Source organism: Spea bombifrons, chromosome 3, assembly GCF_027358695.1.
Source record: "Spea bombifrons isolate aSpeBom1 chromosome 3, aSpeBom1.2.pri, whole genome shotgun sequence".
Taxonomy (NCBI): domain Eukaryota; kingdom Metazoa; phylum Chordata; class Amphibia; order Anura; family Pelobatidae; genus Spea; species Spea bombifrons.
The window spans coordinates 83236604-83256674 of record NC_071089.1 but is presented as its reverse complement, the minus strand read 5'-3'; the positions used below and the strand labels follow the sequence as shown (position 1 = coordinate 83256674).

General features: G+C 39.2%; 2 protein-coding genes across 3 annotated transcripts in view; both read left to right on the top strand.

The window, feature by feature from the left end:
• Positions 1-985: 985 nt before the first annotated feature.
• Positions 986-4905, top strand: DYNLT2B (dynein light chain Tctex-type 2B). Its single transcript, XM_053459761.1, has 5 exons — positions 986-1096; positions 2103-2236; positions 2602-2671; positions 3943-4006; positions 4725-4905. The coding sequence occupies exons 1-5, from the start codon at positions 1038-1040 to the stop codon at positions 4770-4772; spliced, it is 375 nt and encodes a 124-aa protein (XP_053315736.1). The 5' UTR covers positions 986-1037; the 3' UTR covers positions 4773-4905.
• Positions 4906-6592: 1687 nt separating this feature from the next.
• PCYT1A (phosphate cytidylyltransferase 1A, choline) overlaps positions 6593-20071 on the top strand; it is an 18209-nt gene continuing 4730 nt past the window's right edge. Inside the window, exons 1-7 of one of the 2 annotated variants that reach the window (XM_053459189.1) lie at positions 6593-6712; positions 13585-13734; positions 14823-14922; positions 15841-15957; positions 17168-17319; positions 17804-17882; positions 19869-20011. In XM_053459189.1, coding sequence (XP_053315164.1) covers positions 13618-13734; positions 14823-14922; positions 15841-15957; positions 17168-17319; positions 17804-17882; positions 19869-20011 — 708 coding nt within the window. In that variant the 5' untranslated portion in view covers positions 6593-6712; positions 13585-13617. Of the gene's footprint in view, positions 6713-7248; positions 7396-13584; positions 13735-14822; positions 14923-15840; positions 15958-17167; positions 17320-17803; positions 17883-19868; positions 20012-20071 lie in introns of those variants that run through there. The other variant, XM_053459188.1, reaches the window with a different exon arrangement.

Genomic DNA, 20071 nt, shown 5'->3' with positions numbered 1-20071 from the left:
AGGGGCAGAGGTGGCGCAGGTAGGCTGTTTCAGAGGCAGCACAGGCCGGCTGTTTCAAGGGCAGAGGTGGCACAGGCAGGCTGCTTCACGGGCAGAGGTGGCACAGGCAGGCTGTTTCAGGGGCAGAGGTGGCACAGGCAGGCTGTTTCAGAGGCAGAGGTGGCACAGGTCGGCTGTTTCAGGGGCAGAGGTGGCACAGGTCGGCTGTTTCAGGGGCAGAGGTGGCACAGGCCGGCTGTTTCAGGGGCAGAGGTGGCACAGACAGGCTGTTTCAGGGGCAGAGGTGACACAGGCTGGCTGTTTCAGGGGCAACCGCAATTTTTTTCATGAAGATGCAGGTGTAGGGGAGAGCAACCTTCGACCTCATGTCTGTGCCCATATTTTGGATATACAGCTTGGATGTTACTTAATGTTGGATTAAGTAATTTAATAATATACTCTTTTGAATCGGATCAAATGTGCTGCCCTGGTCTAAGGTGCATTTAACTGCCTCTATTTGTCATATACTATCCATGAGTATAATGAGTGTACGTCCATGAAGACTTAAATAATATCAGGGGTAAATGTTCCTTGAATGCAGTCTGTCACCCTTATAAAAAGTGATTCTAATGCAAACATGGAAAAGTGACATTTTCACCACAGCAACCAACAGAAAGGCCCTGATGGCTGGAAAATGATGTTGATGTGGAGGAGAGTCTACTTTTTAATCATTTGTGTACATAACAACCAATGATGAAGCGCCCAAACCTTTAACAATACACAAAGAGTCACACTGGGTAAACGAGTACAAAGTACAAATTCATTCATCTTTCACATTTGAAACTCAAACTTTACACAGATTTTCAACTTTACGTTTGTCTGAACCCCTTCTAAATTTCACGAAAATTACCGAAACACACAAAGCATCACGAGACCTCCACAGAGCAAGGAACCGGAAGTTGATTTGTTTTTTCTTTGCTAGCGGAAGTGACGAGTGAGTTGTGGTTACTGTGGTTACAGGCAAGCGGCTATACTGTAGTCTGATTGCCGAGGCAGCTATGGGAGACATGGAAAATGGAGAGAATTCGTACGTCATCCGGCCCAACTTCCAACACAAGTCAGTGAAACACTAGTGTGTATAATAATGTATATGGTACCGGCTGCATGAGTTTATGAATGAATGTTCTTGCTGTACAGGTTAGCGATGGGAAGCACCTGGCCGTGCAGCTGTTGTCAGAGTACTATGACTCCTATCATGCTGAGAGTTATACAACACAATAGCTATTTTGCCTGGGGTTCTTTTTGGGAACAACTTAACGTGGTAGACAATGACTAGGTCAGATGCCAGTTCAGTGGTACCAGACTGGCACAGTATTCCTGATGTGAGTGATAGGAGTATATTTCCCCTGCACACAATCACCCACTCCTCGAATAACACATTTCTGATACATTTCAATACTAGTGCAGGTGATCTTATGGTCAATTTCATTGTAGAAGCTTTTAGCTCAACTTCATTACTTGAAGTTGAATAGTATAGAGGTTCCTCTAAGAAAATAAATTCAGTGTGTTTGTACATGCTATTTTATTCTTTTTAGTTTAGTGTGCCAAGTTACTCTCATTTAGATCAGTGGTTCCCAACTCAGTTCTAATGATGCATCATTTAGTAATCACCGCAATCTATATGAATAGGGAGATTAAAGAAAAACCTGGACCATTGCTTTTGACTTACTTCACCAGCCTGTCTGTGTATCAGTAAAGGTAAAAGAGGCTCCATAAAGTGAGCCTTTAAAGTGAGTTAATCTATGTATTACATATACTGTATATATGTGTGTGTGTGTGTGTGTATATATATATATATATATATATATATATATATATATATATATAAGATATGGAATGTAACGCACTCACTTGACTGGAAGCAGTTGTAATATGCCCTGGTGCTAACAATCCAAAAAGTATATACAGCAAATAAAGTTGATGCACTCAGCGTGTCTTCTTTTTATAAAATGTATTAACTTGGTGAAGGTCCAACCTTTCGACTCTCAATGAGCCTTTCTCAAGAACGTTATACTTACATTAAATTAGCAAACTAAAATATGTTTTTTTGATTTTCCTGACAGATTTAGAGCAGCAACAGTAAAAGAATGTATCAAATCAGTATTGAAAGAAGAACTCGCCAACAAGCAATACGTAGCTGAAGAGGTTCCACAGTTGACGCGTTTTTTGTCAGAGACTATAAAGGATAAACTTAAAGGTAAAAATGTATCATGGTAAACCCCAGTGTTGCTTAATCTCTGTTTTCTATGCATGTCACTATAGCCTGCCGAGCAGGCTGCACAACAAGGCACTGCTGGGTTCAACCCTGAAGCCAGCCCTACGTGAAGTCCTCACTGGGTATGCATAGATGTAAGTGTTTGCACAGACATCTGGCAGTACTGCCTGACATGACACCAAGCAGCCCCCAGAACATGTGTGCCACTTAACTTTGTAATTAACCTTCAAAAGGTAAATATTTCTCTAACTTTCCTTTTCCAATGCAGTTCACCAAACCAATTACAATGATTTATTATTTTAGTGGATTGGCCTGAATTTTTTGCTTTTTCTTATGTTAATCATCAGGAATGGGATTCGATAGGTACAAAATGGTGGTGCAAGCTGTGATTGGTGAACAAAGAGGTGAAGGAGTGAAGTAAGTAGCACTAACAGATTTGTTGCGATGATCTGTGTTGTAAATGGATGCTGTTCTTTATATTTTATCATCCTACTATTTTTAGCAGTGCATATGCTTGAGAAAATTATTCCCCACCCACCCTTCCAAATCAAACCTATTATTACTACTATTATTACTACCATGACATTACCTGGACTGTATGTGCTTTTATGTTCTTTGCAGATGGTTCCTACATCATTGTTTTAGGATATATTTCTGTTTCGAATTCCTTCTGGGAAGAGTTGACACAGTGATCAGTTCAGGATTATGCTACATCATGACAATGTGAATTAAGTTATGATCTATTTAAAACTCTATTTTAATTAAGATAGTTGATACCCACAAAAATTTAAATGAAGAGTTTTAAAATGTAAAAAAAAGAAGATACCCTGAGCAGAAAATACTCATCTGCCCATGAGTTTAACCAAATAAATCGAGTACAATCAAAGAGGCATGAAACATGAGTTATACATGGGTCCTAGGCACATAATGGACAACTTTAGAACATTTTCTGAAATTACTTACAGCAAACACCTTAATGTGCATGAGTATGAGAAGTATGCAAATGCAAACATTCAAATGTTATCTCTTATCTATGTTGGTCTACAAAATCAGGGGCATCGTGATATGCAGAGTTCTACTTTAGAACATGGTGTGGTTTATTCATTAAGGGAAAGTTGTGCTTAAGCATGTTCAAGTGAGCTTCCGGTCCGGGAAGAACTTGGCTAGCCCTGTATAATGTATAATTAAATCAGTGAGATTTCTTGGTCTCCTCACACATTAAGTTATGTGTTGTACAAGGCCAGCTCAACCCTTCTTCCTGGAGAAACCGACAAGTTCTTCATAATGAATAGTGAGTGAGTTAAAAAGCACAGCTCTCCTGACAACTGTACCTTTAGTGAATGAAGCCCAGTGTTGCAAGTATACAGTAAATTTACAATCGGAAATTTTTAAGTTATCTGTTTAATATTCAAGTACTATGGGATCTTATTGTACAACACAAGAGAAAACGTTATATGCATCAGTATGTGCGGAGGCTTAAACCTTGCTGTTTGTAATATGAAACATGTTCAGGCCTCACGTTGATTAGATACTACTTTTACTGAACTGCACATGTTTTCTAATGGATGGACAGCATTCTTTTATAGAAGTGTTAAATGTTAAAATGTAAAAAGTTTTTGCTTTTATTTAATTTTTTCGTCCTGCCAATAATGTGAAAAGGTATAAGTAATATCTTTTTGTCCCCTCAGAATGGCTGCCCGGTGTTTCTGGGATGCCGACACTGACAGCTTTGCAGAATATGTCTTCACAAATGTAAGAATAAAGTATTTAATGCAGCTAACGTATTAGATGGTTCCAAAAAAGACAATGTGTTCTCAAACCCATATTAGCAGTACATCCGCAGGCTAGATATTAAAACCACCATGGTATAGCCACAGTGGTGTGTGTGTGTGTAGGGGAAAATATTTTGGAGATTAAACTAGAGGATAAAATGCTCCTATTACAATTCACTTTTAAGCATCATCACACGTATTTATGAAAACCATAACATACTACTGTGCCTTTTGTTTTTTTTTAATCAATGTATGTGTTCAGAAATATTGTTTAAAATGTAGTCTTGATGTGAAATTAAATATCCTCTAACAGATTAGGTCAAATGTTGATTTCCTCTTTGGGTTCAAGCTCAACAATTACATTGTTTTCTGTTGGCTTATACTTTCATTTAACATCTGCTGGATGGGTCTTTATGCATGATATACAAATAGGTTAAGGCACAGCAAGCTGTGATTCTTCATCATGACCAAAAGATATACAAATTAAGGGTGACTTTAGTCTGAATTACTCTTTTTATATGATTTAACTATACAGTACTTTGCATTGTTCAGTCTCCACCTTCATATCATTTGTTACTGAAGGTGTTTGGAGCATGTTTTTATATGATAAAGTTCTAGCCTGTTAAATGTTTGTCGTTAAAACAAATCTTGGGATGAGTTGTAATTTTTTACTAACTGTATTTTTTTTTATCTTATAGGACTATTTGTTCTGTGTTGTGGCTGCATTCGGCTGTTTCTATTATTAATTTAAAGGGGAAAGTGCTATCTTTGTATTACAAGCTCAATGTTTATAAATAGGAATCATACAAAATATTTATGTACATAAACATTTTTAAACAGTAACAAGTAATTAAATAAATATTTATCTATTACACGTGTTCTCTATTTCATTGTGTTACTTTGTGTGATATTTTCATTGTTATATTTTAGTTTTGCATCTGTTGCGTGGTTTTTAAATAAACCACCTTATATTGTTGCATGTTTATCTGCAATTGACGAAGCACAGTGTTAGGACAGAAGCATATTTCAAGCAAAAACTTATAGGATATAATTTGAAATTCTTATGTTATATGAGTTAATTTGACCAAATACATCCCTTAATCTTGAAAGACAAAAAAGGTAGTTTAATAATAACATAGAATATAAAGGTTGAAAACACGTTTAACATAACGCGCCAAATTAGAGCTTTTACGATTGTGTACATTTTGTACTGCTCTAATAGTTGAGGAATGTTTATGGTGAAAAGACACAGTGTATATGTATGTGTGTATGTAAGGGCAGTGTACATGTATATGTGTGTGTAAGGGCAGTGTACATGTATATGTGTGTAAGGGCAATGTATATCTATGTGTGTGTGTGTAAGGGCAGTGTATATGTATATGTGTGTGTGTATATATGTATATGTGTGTGTAAGGGCAGTGTACGTGTATATGTATGTGTGTAAGGGCAGTGTACGTGTATATGTGTGTGTGTGTGTGTAAGGGCAGTGTATGTGTGTGTGTAAAGGCAGTGTATGTGTATATGTGTGTTTATGGGCAGGTGTGTGTAAAGGTAGTGTGTAAGGGTCCTGAGAGGGAGGCTAACATTAGCCTTTTTTAATTTAAAAAAATATCTGCTGCCGTGGACTACTCTTCCAATGATGCTCAGCCAGCATTACCTGGACACCTGGCTGGCTGAGAATCATGGGAATTTTAGTTCACAGCTAGCATCTGCAGCTTTACTGTTGCTGCACTTGCCATGATGCTCAGCCAGCATCTTGGAAGTAGTATGTCTGGCTGAGCCTCATGGGAATTCAATTCAATGTGTTGGTTATTTTTAATATGCATGACAGTGCTGACAAAAACAAAGTGTGTTTTAAGTGGCGATGCAAGCGCGACATTGTAAAGTGCAATCGCTTGTATCGGTGAGTACCGTGAGATTAAAAAAAAAAAAAAAAAGTCTCCCTCTTTCACATTTTGAAATATTGGGAGGTATGAAATCTTAATGTGGGTGATAACCATATATGCTCTTGCTAAGTACAACAGATGTTCATCAAGTCTTCTTACCTCCTTCTGCACCCACTCAATGGAATGTTCTACAACCAACTCCATTGTATCCTGGAAATGTTCAAGTGTTCCATAAATACCAAGCAAACCTGCGAACTCACGCCCTTCATCATATGCCAACTCAATCGCTTCACTCCAATCTGCACCATTGGTGCCATATTAAGGACTGTACAAGGCAAATACGCGGTGCAGCTTGCAACATCACAACTATCCAGTTTTTAGCCCTTAATACACACTGTCCATTAAGCACCTCATTTATTATCATGCCTTTGTACATGCTATTTCGTTACTACTAATGGTTTTTAAAAAGGAAGAAAGAAGTAAATGCTTATTTACTTAAAATAATTGTATCCCCCGCTTGGATTTCCAAGGTAAGTTTATTTTTACAATGAAAATACATTATGTATAACAAGTTTCTAAAACACATAAAATAAAGCCCAATAACAGCTGTGGTGCTACGATGACCCGATGCGAACGAACTACAGGCGGAACTCTCGCGTTTTCTCTTATGGTTTCCCGCGGGCTGTTAAGAAACTGCACAGACGCCTTCGCCGGTCATGAGCTGTACTTCCGGAAGGAGCTGTCACACGCCGTAACACTAAGCAGCCCCGCCCCGAAACTGGACACGAAGACTCCGAGAGGTGAGTGTCCGAGATTATAGTGGAACACCCGCTAGACATCTGCGCATCGTATGTCTTATAATTTGTCTTATTATCTTTCTAGATCGTCTCGTTTTAATACGATCATAAAAGTGGGCAATGTAAGAGAATTGAGTGCCAGGGATCAATGACTAGTGAGCTTGCAATCGTATCGGTGATGTGTATGCGTACCTTTAGCCACTATGATATGGTGGCATTCGAACAAAGCCCAATCGCCCTTTGGATTGTCAGGTGAAGATTACTTGCGTACCTGAGATAAAGGGCGTTGATACTAAGTTTGTATGCTGTAAGCAGAGCTAGATCAGCACTGTCCTATCTACAGCTACTCACCCCTAACCTGCAAACGTATCATAGTATGATCAGGCACTGATAGAAATACATGAACTATGTGATTAATAAGGGGACATAAATCCCAAATGTGTTATTCTGTAAGGAAACTGTTCCTGATGTAGCATCAAGCAGATCGGGCTGCTGTATCTGTATCATTGATCATACTGCTGTATTCACTACTGTCCTGGTCTTTGGACCTGCGGCAGACACTGTAGCTGTAGAGCTGACTGATCAAAGTGCACTTATTTTAAATCACATACAAGTCTCATATAAGCTGGAGTCAGCCTGCCGGGAGAATGGATTTCGCAGCATTCTTTACTAGGAGAACAGTACAGGTCTGTGCCTCGCGTATTAACCCACTTTCATATTGTAAGCGTGGACAAGGGGCTATCTGTACCTAACGGGTCGCTTTGTCCTAGTCTGTCAGTTCTAGTTTTGTCATATCCCTTGAATGTGTGTATTTTAAGACGTGCTGCATACATTGTTGGCGCTATATAAATATATATATTATTATTGCTTTACATTGTGCCATTATATTCCGTAGCGCTGTACAATGAGTAGACAGGACATGAGTAGTATATAACATAACTATCTGATTTACAGAAACAACATGAGGAGGGCCTTGCTCAAAGAGCTTACAGTCTATATATGTTACATAGTTTATATATGTGTATGATGAAAACAATTTTGGTAAGTAGACATGTAATCCAAAGGTGCATGTTGATTTACATAGATTAATATCGGTGGACGCTGCTGTTATGGGTTGAGATGTTTTGCCCTATGACGGATTGCATTTCTTCTATGTTGAGAAACTGTGCCCATGACTCAGTATTTGGAGGAGAGTAACCCTGTATCGTTTGGTAATGGCATGGATCGGATTCAGGAGCATTGCCAAATGTACTCCCTTTAATTAGATTTTGTCTACGTTAGAGTAGATTGTTTTATTGCAGTTTAAACATTTCTTCAACGCTAAAGGGCAAGGGATCTGTTTGTAGCTGAGTGTCTGCTTTCTGCAGTTCAATGAAACTTGGTAACCTTAATTATTAGACCTGGTTAAATATAGATTGTGTCCTAAGCTATGAGCTGGTAAGACAGGAGAAGCAGATCTTTAGACTTAATCACTGTATTCCTCGGTTAATGCACTTAGCTTCTTTTCTTTTTGACCCATTTGCTGGACAGCCATGGTAATCCTCAGTACTCTATAGACTTGTTCACCATTACATACACTGTCTCACTATCTGCCTGTATTCTTTCCCCCTAATTGTGCAAAATTTCCGCCCGATTAACCATTGATGTACCCTTTCATACGTTTTCTTTTCCTGTTAAATTAAAAATGTTAAACTCTTCAAGACAGTTATTAGATTGCTTTTAATCAAACAACCAGAATTTTAAAGTGGATGTGCCAATGTGTCATGTACTAAATTGTATTTATGCATAAAAATAAGAAATATCATCATCTGTTTAGGCTTTGCATGATTATCCCTACCATTAGCTTATTTCTTATTCTCTTTTGATTTTTCTTCCTTCTGTTTATTGTAACATTATTTGTAAGGGTAGCGAAGAGAAGGGGAGGTAACATAAGGACAGGAAATTATTTTGCAGATGGCAGTTGCCCTTTAAGTCATCCCATTTAGTTGCCCTTTAAGGCATCCCATTATGCCATTTTACATGCCTGATCTAATGAGTGCCTGTCTGCAGTTGAACCATATTGAGATATGGCGATGGTTCCTCGTGGGTCTTCCAGTTGAATGGTTTCCTTTTGTATTCAGTATTGATGGGGCAGAGCATGAATTGACAAACTAGGTTCCTGCATTCAGCATGGGGAGAAGGTAAGGTGACCGTATCCGCCATTTCCCCCCTAGGATCCATACATTTTGCTGATCAGCACCTATAAAGTGCTGAGCGACAGTATGTGGGATATAAAAGCTCACAGATGGGGAAAATGGTCCACATTTAACATGAAAAAGTGCAAGCAACTTTTAAAGTCCAAGTAGAAGAAGGAAAGTACCATTTACTATTTGTGTCCTTGAGCCGTGTTATTCTGAGAACCTTTTCTGACTGCTGCCTTAGTTCTTCTAAGTAAAGCCTGGGCCTCTATCACCTTCAGGACTTTCAACATAATTAACCATTTGTTAAAACTTCCTATAGTGTGTTCTTTTAGTTTATTATTATTAATATTATGATTATAAAAGTAAGAAACTATTTTAAAATATAGGCGGGCAACGATAGATATAGGTATGTGGCAAAAGTGCATATGATGGCTGGAGTGTTCCTATACATAAGAAAAATAAAACCACTTTTCATTTTTAATCCTGTGTGTAAACAGCTGCAAAGCTTTCATTTCCAAATGTAAAGGGATATTTTGGGTTTCTTCCAGTCTTTATTTTAATATAGGACATGTCAATAGCACCAACGTATGCAAGTAAAATTCAAAATGATTTATTTTTACTTCTCAATTATTATCAGAGCAATTTTCCCAAAAGGTTTCGGTTGTAAATAAAACTGCTGGGGTGTCTAATGCACATAGTTGTACATCTTGCCCAATGTAAGTGTGAGCTGTCGTCTTGCACTATGACATTTAGCTGCTGGCTTCAGCTCTAATGGAAAATTACTCATTGATACAGTGCTTAGGAAATAGTTTCTTTACAAAGCCGAGAGATACGCTTGTGGTCCAATGTATTTTCAATGTATATTAAAGTGGAACAACGTTAAGTATACTTTGAACTTTCTATGTTGGCTCAGTATTCTGAAATCCGGAGGAAAGTAGCAATGTTGTAACATTTGGTAAATAATATTTTGCCTATGTTGTGTTTACATAGAACTTAAGAACTTGGCAGCAGATAAGACTGGATTGGAAAGCTCTTATCATGTTTCTTCCCGAAGTGGACCTTTTTATAATACGTCTCTTCCTCAACACAAAAATAATTCCTAATATTTATATTAAAGGGCCGGTAATGCCAGGATGTTGTCTCAGATCGGAAAATCAAGCTGAGTTTGCTTCTCTGATCCCTGACTGTCTGCTAAATGAGTAGTCTTCTACTGAGAAGCATGGCCTGTTTCATATAGTAGCAGGCACCGGCAATGCTGGATGACTAGGCATTAGGGGCATGCATTCAAATGCCATCAATGCTTTCTTCCCTAGCAGCACCAATCTAAACTGGCTAGGTCTTATTGGAACAAAGGAGGAGGATGGGGGCGAGGATCCAGTAGATGGGGCAGGCATAGCCTCAAAATGTCCTGACGCGTCATTAAGGGAAGTGGAGGAAGCTCCTTTGATGAACTAAAAGTGATAATGCCAAAGACCATATCGGTTGGTTTGGGACAGTAAAATAAAACTATGCTTTACTATATATAAAAAAATAATATTATATATATATATATATATATATATATATATATAATATTATTTTTTTTTGGGAGAGGTTAGTTCGTGTTATTTCACATTTCAATATGTTACCTTTTGTACTGGTGCGTTATCTGTTTCTGGGTGCTGTTGGTGATCCTTAGTACTGTTGATATTACTGCTTCCATGAATTTATTGACATGATTTTATTGGGGTCCCATTTTTCTGTATTGATGCAGTTATACTGGGTACTTTTTGCAAATGTCTGCTTAGAATGCACAAGGTTTAATATTGTGTGTGTGTGTGTGTGTGTATATATATATATATATCAATACACACAAATACATTTAGAAACTGAGTTTTACTTCACTTGACATTTAGGTGGCGTTATTTTTAAAGGTGAACTCTGAGTCACGTCTGCAGTCTGCCCTACCCTGTGTTGTCATCTCTTCGAGGTCAGAGTGTGTGAAATCAGCTCCTATAACAGATGGGCTTTGCACCCTTTCTTGCCTACTGTAATTACTGTATTTGCTTGATTTATAAGACAAGGTTTTTTCAGAGCAAATGCTCTGAAAAATACCCCTCGTCTTAAAATAGAGGTCATCTTCTAATCAGATCTAAAATGAGGTCTGACTATGAGACAAAGATCCAGATCCCTCGCAGCGCTGCAGGGGACATGGATCCTCCTGTCTGGTAACCTCAGCTGATGCCGGCACTTACACCGGGTGTCTATCACCGAGCGCCGGCGAAAGTGCCGGCAGCAGCGGAGGTTGTCTATGCACATCGTGCATACCTTCCCCGGCTGCCAGAGAGGTGAATTCCCTGCAGCGCTGCGGGGAATTCTCTTGTTTGCCAGCCGGCGAAAGTCCGCTTGATGAACGCAGACAACCCCCACTACTGCTTGTACTTCCGCCATCGCTCCTATGACGCAGCACCGGCGTCACATGACCGCCACCCGCTGCCGACACCAGGGAGTCGGAAGCACTGGTTAGTCGGGGGGGGGGTTGTATGGGTGGCATAAGGCTTTTCTGGAGGCAGAGGGCCCCAATGATATGCCTTTTAACCCCCTGTATGCCACTCTGCCTTCAGAAATGCCTTATACCCCCCTTCTATGCCACTCTGTCCCATGATATGTCTTTTAACTCCTATATGCCGGAGTGGCATATAGGGGTATAAAGCATTTCTGGAGGCAGAGTGGCATAAAGGGAGTATAAGGCATTTCTGGAGGCAGAGTGGCATATAGGAGGGTATAAGGCATATCAGAGAGGCAGAGTGGCAAGCCTGGGGGCAGATGTGTATAACTGGGGGGGAAGGTTGGCAAATAAAAACAAAGAAAAAAAAATGTCTCAATCATAGCTTTTATTAAATATGAAAAATATTTTACATGAATTCATATTTACTAGTAAAGCTTATTTCCTATAGGGTCGTCTTATATTCCGGCTCTTTCTTTTTTTTTTTTTTTTTAATATTCAGATTTTGGGTCTTATAATCAAGCAAATAGGTAAAAGTGTACAAATGTGTGTTATTATTTTGGGATTGGTTTTTATTGGATTAATTGAAACATTTGAAAAATATTTTCACTTCTTCATACATTGTTACATTGATGTACTTTGGTTAATTCTGTATTTTTTTGCATATTTTTAAGCTGCTGTCAGTTAGCAGTTCTACCATTTTTCTTGCTATATGGATCTGGAGGTTTTCTCTTTTAATGCCCTGGATGTAATTGCTCTTAAATTACTGAAGAGAGGGCAACTCGTTTCAGTGACATTCACGTATTTCTATGTATGTTAACATGTACAGATACACAGATTATGTCTTGATCAAGCATTTGAAGATAGCTAAATTCACACCAGCAAGGTATACTAATACCTGGATACATTTTAAAAGCATCAGGCATGTTGAGATGCAGCTCATTTGAGAACTAAAAAATTCAAAGTGGTCAAAAACCTGGTTGTGCATTAGGTTGTGCCTAATATTGTGTAGGTCCCCCTTTTGCTGCCAAAACAACCCTGACCCATCGAGGCATGGACTCCACTACACCTCTGAAGGTGTGTTGTGGTATCTGGCACCAAGATGTAAGCAGCAGATCATTTAAGTCCTTTAAGTTGTGAGGTGGGGCCATGGTGCTCTCCATGTGTTCTCCAGATGGGGAATGCACATGCACCCGGCCATCTATGTGATGTAAAAGACAACATTGCTCTGTGGTCCAGTTCTTATACTCACGTGCCCATTGTAGGTTCTTTTAGCAGTGGACAGGGGTCAGCATGGACACCCTGACCTGCCTGTGGCTACGCAGCCCCATACGCAACAAACTGTGATGAACTGTGTGTTCTGATACCTTTCTATCAGAACCAGCATTAACTTCAGCAATTTGAGCTACAGTAGCTCGTCTGTTGGATTTTAACCACAATGGCCAGCCTTCACCCACCATGCGCATCAATGAGCCTTGGCTGCCCATGACCTTATCGCTGGTTCACTGCTTTTCCTTCTTTGGACCACTGTTGACCGGGAACACCCAACAAGAGCTGCAGTTTTGGAGATGCTCTGACCCGGTCATCTAGCCATCACAATTTCTCCCTTGTCAAAGTCGCTCTAATCCTTACATCGCCCATTTTCCCAGCTTCTAACACATCAACATTGAGAATGAATTGTTAACTTGCTGACTAATATCAAAATCTTATCCACTGACAGGTGCCATGATAACAAGATTATCAGTGTTATTGTCGTCACCTACTTAAATATGTACCTCCTTGTTTTATTCCTGTCTCTTTCACTGTTTCATCACATTGAATTCAGCTTGACTATACAAAACCATTCACTTGGAGTGCTTAGGACGCTGTACTGGGGTAGCTAAGTGTCTTTTTTATATATATATATAATATAGAGCCACCTAGTTATTTGTAGCTTGTTGGTGCAAGTTGTCATGGCTGCTAATATATGGTTAGCACACTGCTGCTAAGTAAACATACATTCATTTGGGTTACATGATTGTCTATCGTTCCGTCTTTATTAAAAAACATTGTATCAAGACAGATAGTTAATTCAAGTATGCGTTCTTATGCATGTTTATACCACAAGATTCTCAATAAAAGGGTTCCAAAATAATATGTGAACATTCCTGTTTAACGAGTTATCACCAGGTCTTGCAGATTCCTTTCTGATAATGTGTTTGTGTTTCCAGTCTTCCCCAAGACTCTCCCACAATATTGCACTAATGGAGGCTCATACCACTCCCAAACCGCACTCTCGGAAGAGAAGAAAAGATGCCACAGGACCCAACGGGACAGCAGATGAGGATTCCGTGCCTACAAAAATGCCCCGCCAAACGCAGGTTAATAGCACTAGTTGTAGAAACCATTACTTTTTCATTTTTTGTATTGCTGTTCAGGCCATGTTAAATGGCTCCCCCACTTGTATTCATTCATGCCAGTAGCATTTTATCTAAGCATCCTCTGTAAATCCAGTATTTTTATTTAATTACATACTAAGCATTAGCCACGTGGTGGCAGCACTTTACTATACTTTGTGAGGATATAGAGAAATCGTAATTTTAGTAATATATTTTTTTATTTTTTTTTTACTTGATTCAAATCCATATGTTCCAATAGAACTCATTGATTCATTTTTCTAAAGTTGACTGTCATAAAGGATGAGTAGATTGTAAGCTTGCAAGAGCAGGGCTCTATTCTGTACCAGCGTGACCCACATGTGTTAATGTTAGTGTCAGTTTTGTATATTGTTAACTTTCCCTTTCCCCTGTGGTAATAGTGCTATGAAATCAGCTGTTTCTGAATAAATAAAATATAATGTAACTTTTTAACCCTTTGGCAACTATTTCCTTTATGCTTTGGAACAGAAGTGACTTCTACCCATTGCTAAACAGACAAAACTTGCTTTTTTTCTAACTACTGCTGGGCTAATTATCATTGCTTTCTCTTAGCTATAGTCCTCTGATATTGAAAAGGAAAACATTTATTAACTTTGAATCGATATAGAAAGGACTACGTTAGATCAGACTGTAAATAATCCTCAATATATTAAACTAAATATAGTATATATATATAATCACAAGACCTGAGAACCTGACTGTTATACGTGTCTATGTCTAGTTACATATATTTATGTACATCAATATTATATTCATTTAATGGTGTCTATATATTTAATATATAATTAACAAAAGGAAAGCGCCTTCGTTAAAATCAATTCTGAAGAATCTCTCATGCATTTGCAAGAGGGCCATTAAAAAATGTAAAGGGACTTCTGAACTATCATGTTCATTAAAGTTCATATGATGGATGGAGTGGCCCTTTTAAGTAATGTTTACTGTTTTGGGATTACTTGTTAATGATATGGTAAATAAAGTGTTTTGTGAGAAGGAACCACCAGTAAACCATGTTCATTTCCATTTTTTTACAGGGTGTTTCTCAGCCTGCACCTTTTTCTGATGAGTTGGAGATTGACCTCAGTAAGCTGTATCATAGAGTAACCATGGAAGAAGCAAAGAGAGGAACACCACGTAAGTCGGAAGCATAGAATGGTCATGTAAACATACTGTAAAATGTTGAAAAACATCCCTTTTTAAAACATGACTGCTACGCTGTGTGTGCGCCTGGTGTCCTGATCCCTCACAGTCTTCACACGTTGCCTGTGAGGACTGCAAGAGTGTAGTAAACCAGACCTGTCACCAGCTGCTGGACCACAAGAGAAGAGCCTCCTCTTGAACCTACACAGTTAGATAAGCTGGGAGGAGGGCCCTAAATGTAGAAGTATGCATGTGTGTGTGTGTTTGTATGTAAACCTGTGTATGAGAACAATCTGTGATGCTGGAGTAATGGCTGAGTATCATACATATGTAGATTTCCCCCAAAAAAAATTAGGGTACATTTTTGTTCCCACGTAGTATACACAGATATGCAAATTATTCCCAATAGTGTACGGTATATGTAGCTTTGAGATAATATTATTATTACTGTTATAGTTTGCATATTTGTCTTACTTAAAAAGATGGTGGCATCTTGTGACTTCTGCAACATCATTATTAGAGGATGCAAAATCCTGAACATTATTGTGACCTTCTGCGTGATTAGGTAAACATATATATGAAACTTGCAAAAGGATGATTCAGACTTTTTAAGACTTTTACCATAGCAGACTTATGTTAGGGATGTTAATGATATAAAATAGGCAAAACCAATATTCTGTCACATACACGGAATTCCGGCACTTTTAATTATTGTAGGATCACACCCGCAATATGATTTTAAAGAGATACCCTAAATTTTCTCTGATCCTAAATCCTTTCAAATCACACCAAAATGTATAATTCAAAATGAGATATTACGTCACCACAATAGTTAATCTAGATATTGCACAAATTCTAGACTTTGATGACCACACACTATATTTATTTTGGTTGTCTTTGTTTCTTCCGCAGCTGACAGGCCAGTGAGAGTTTACGCTGATGGGATCTTCGACCTGTTCCACTCCGGACATGCCCGGGCTTTAATGCAAGCAAAGAACCTTTTTCCTAACACATACCTGATTGTAGGAGGTAGGATAAGTAGTAAGCATAACGCATATTCCATCCTAGAGTCAGATGGTAATATTCAAGTTTCCCAGAATTTATAATTATGCACAAGAACACTGCAAACTTTGTGTTCTCTGTGCCAAGCTTATATACCACGCACAAAAGCCCTACTCATAAATGTTCCAGGGCACTGTTTGCTTGTATTTCCAGTAAAGCTCTCATCCAGATGATGACCGGATGTGGGGGTTGGAATCCTTGATTCCTTGACCATGGTACGTGGGTACCATCCAAAGCACAAAATTAAACCTAACCCTTTTTTTTTTTTTTCCCAGAAGCTGCCTTTAGCTCTGTTATATAAAATTATTTCATGGTAAAGTTTTAAAAAGTACAGTTGTGTGAGGAATCTTAAAACCAGATGTTTATGACCAGTGTGGGACAAGGAATTTTCTGAACTTTTGCATGTAATTAAAGAAAATGACTGTCCAAAGTCATACATTAGAGGATTAGCGAGCTTAATAAACCTATGAAATGTTAACGGAGAAACAAAACTTATGTATTGAAAACTCAGATTTTTAATTCATGCCATTGGGAGTTGCCCTCCTGTTGGTGGAACGCTATTGCGTCTGGCAGCCTTAGAAGCAGGCAGTCGGGGCAGGGGGGCTCAACCCGTCTGTGGCCCTTTGGGAGTTATCTGTCTACCCTTTCCTGATAACAATTTTTTTTAAAAATTATATGCATGTGCTGAAGCTGGGATAGTCATATATTGTGGCTTGTTTGTAGCCTTCAAGGACGGCTGAAACATATCAAGCTTATAGGTAGTTTTAGTAAATCTAACGATGCTTACATTTGTGTTGTATACAGTCCCTCTTTAATAAGAATCATATTTTGTGCCATTGGCAGTCCATGATAGCTGGTTTAACATTTAATGCTTACTTCATTTCATGCACAGAGTATGTGCATTAATAGGTCTGGTTTTCTTCAGATGTGCTCTATAATTGTATGTGTACCCCTAGTGTAGAAGGGCAACGGGTCCTGTTTAACGCTAAAAAATGTAATAGCGTTTGGTAGTTACATTTGCCGCCATGGGTGCTTGCAAAATTGTTTTATTGGGACACCGGGTCCTGAGCTTGAGATTGGATAGCAGTAAACAGTAATTGGCCTGCGGCTGTTGATTTTTTGTATAATTTGTGCTGAAGGGAAAGTCTGACCTCTAACTATTTTATCCTGTCTTCAGTTTGCAGTGATGAACTAACGCACAACCTGAAGGGATTCACAGTGATGAACGAGGCAGAGCGATATGATGCGGTCCAGCACTGCCGCTATGTGGATGAGGTTGTGAGGAACGCACCATGGACACTCTCCCCAAAATTCTTAGACGAGCACAGGGTGAGAGCGGATCCACACCTCACACACATCAAGGCTGCCTCCCTGAGTTAGTATTTGGAGCAGGGATGGTCCATGAGCCAGAACCAGTTTTAGGAATATCTTTCTTTGAATATCGGTACGAGTGTTGCTTGCAAAACGTACTGTGGTTAATCTATATCTATATAATCTATAGATTAACCAAAAGGTTATCCTTCCTTGCTTACAATAGCTTTTGCTGCCCGGTCTGACGCTTATTTCTACCTAGCTTGCTACTCACCATGCAGGCTCATATAAATATCACATGCATTTCTAGTACATCTCTATATAGGCTTTGCAATGCATACGCAATTACTAATTGAAGTATATTACTTGAAAAGTGTTAGTCCCCAAGCAGTAAGGTGATGTGCCTTTTAGATTTTGTCTCACATATATACTGAATCCCACAATCTATAAATAATCATCATGCCATGCATTGTTCTTAATGCATTGTTCTTTCCTTACACAGATTGACTTTGTTGCGCATGATGATATTCCTTATTCATCTGCTGGCAGTGATGATGTCTACAAGCACATAAAAGAGGCAGGTGAGTCTGACCCCTGGAGACCTCTGCATAGTGATATGTTGTCATGTAAATCTATTGGTATTCCATCAATCTAAAATTGACTTTAATAAGCCATTAAAAACCTCTGCCATAGTTCAGAGTTTGGATCAGTTGAATTTTGCTACTGGGGACATCTGGCCTAATGGTGAGCTTATATCAGTTCATAGGCGCTCTAAACTCATTTAGGTCAGTAAATCCTTTGCGTGGCCTATTTGAGCTTGGTAATTGTCATCATTTTTGTTATTCTTTTTCCATAAAATGATGTTGTCATGAGTTGATCCTTTATGTGAGCGAAGCTATTTGTTTGTATGTATTATTATTATTATCTTTTATTTATATAGCGCCAACAGTTTACGCAGCGCTTAATACAATACATAAATTCAAGGGATATGACAAGACAAGAATTGACAGACTAAGACAAACCGATACATTTGGTGGAGAGAGCCCTGCTCGCAAGCTTACAATCTAGAGGGAGAATGGGGTGATAAACATAAGGCATAGAGAAAGGGTGAGAGGTATTGTGGGGGTATCCATGACAAGGATGTTCTAGCAGCTAAGATGGTATGCTTCTCTGAAGAAGTGGGTTTTTAGATGTTTCTTGAATGTCGGGAGGGAGGGTGAATTCTGAAGGTTCCTTGGGAGCAGATTCCAGAGATATGGGGCAGCTCGAGTGAAATCTTGTAGACGGGAAAAGGAAGAGGTGATGAGTGAGGAGGAGAGCCTTAGTCCATGGGAGGAACGTAGGGATCGAGTAGGAGAGTATTTGCTAATGAGGTCAGAAATGTACGGAGGAACAGTATTGTGGATGGCCTTATATGTCAGTACCAGGATCTTAAATTTAATTCTAAAGGTAATCGGAAGCCAGTGGAGGGTTTCACAGAGGGGGGAAGCAGAAGAGGAACGACGTGCAAGGAAGATGAGCCTAGCAGCGGCATTAAGAATAGACTGTAGTGGAGAGAGTCGAGACAGTGGAATGCCAACCAGAAGAGTGTTGCAGTAGTCAAGACGGGAAATGATAAGTGAATGAACCAGAGTTTTTGTGGATTCTTGGGTGAGGAATGGGCGGATACGAGAGATGTTTTTTAGGTGCAGGTGGCAGGATCTAGCGAGGGACTGAATGTGAGGGATGAAGGAGAGGTTTGAGTCAAGGATGACCCCAAGGCATCGGGCCTGGTTAGTAGGAGAGATAGTTGTGTTGTTAATGGTGATAGAGAATTCAGGTAGTGGAGTGGAGATGGAGGGAGGGAAGATAATGAGTTCAGTTTTAGAAAGATTAAGTTTCGGGTAGTGTTGTGACATCCATGAAGAAATAGCAGACAAGCAGCTGGTGATCCGGGACATGAGAGATGGAGAGAGATCAGGAGAAGACAGGTAGATTTGGGTATCATCTGCATATAGATGGTACTGGAGGCCAAATGAGTTGATTAGTTTGCCAAGAGAGGAAGTATAAAGAGAGAACAGCAGAGGGCCAAGGACTGAACCTTGGGGGACACCAACCGAAAGTGGAAGGGGCGATGATGTGTTGCCTGAGAAGTTGACAGAGAAGGAACGGTTAGACAGATATGAGGAGATCCAGGAGAGAGCTGTATCTCGAATGCCTATAGAAGCAAGTGTGTCAAGAAGAAGGTGGTGATCAACAGTATCGAAAGCAGCAGAGAGATCCAGTAGAATTAGAATAGAGTAGTGACCTTTAGCTTTGGCAGAGAGCAAGTCATTGGAGACTTTTGTTAGAGCTGTTTCAGTAGAGTGAAGGGGTTTGAAACCAGACTGTAGAGGGTCAAGGAGGGAATTAGAGGAGAGGAAGTTAGTGAGGCGTTTGTACACAATCCGTTCAAGCAGCTTAGAGGTAAAAGGAAGCAGAGAGATAGGGCGGTAGTATGTATGTATGTATGTTTTTGTAAACAAAAAATGTAAATATATATATTTTAGATGGATATAAATATAATAATAGGACCTTTGTTGCTGCAGGAATGTTTGCACCCACCCAACGCACTGAAGGAATTTCTACATCGGACATTATAACCAGAATTGTACGAGATTATGACGTTTATGTCCGCCGTAATCTGCAGCGAGGGTACACCGCCAAGGAGCTCAATGTCAGCTTCATCAATGTAAGAATACTGATTATTACAACTGACTGTAGTACCAAGTTCCCAAAATGTAATACTTTT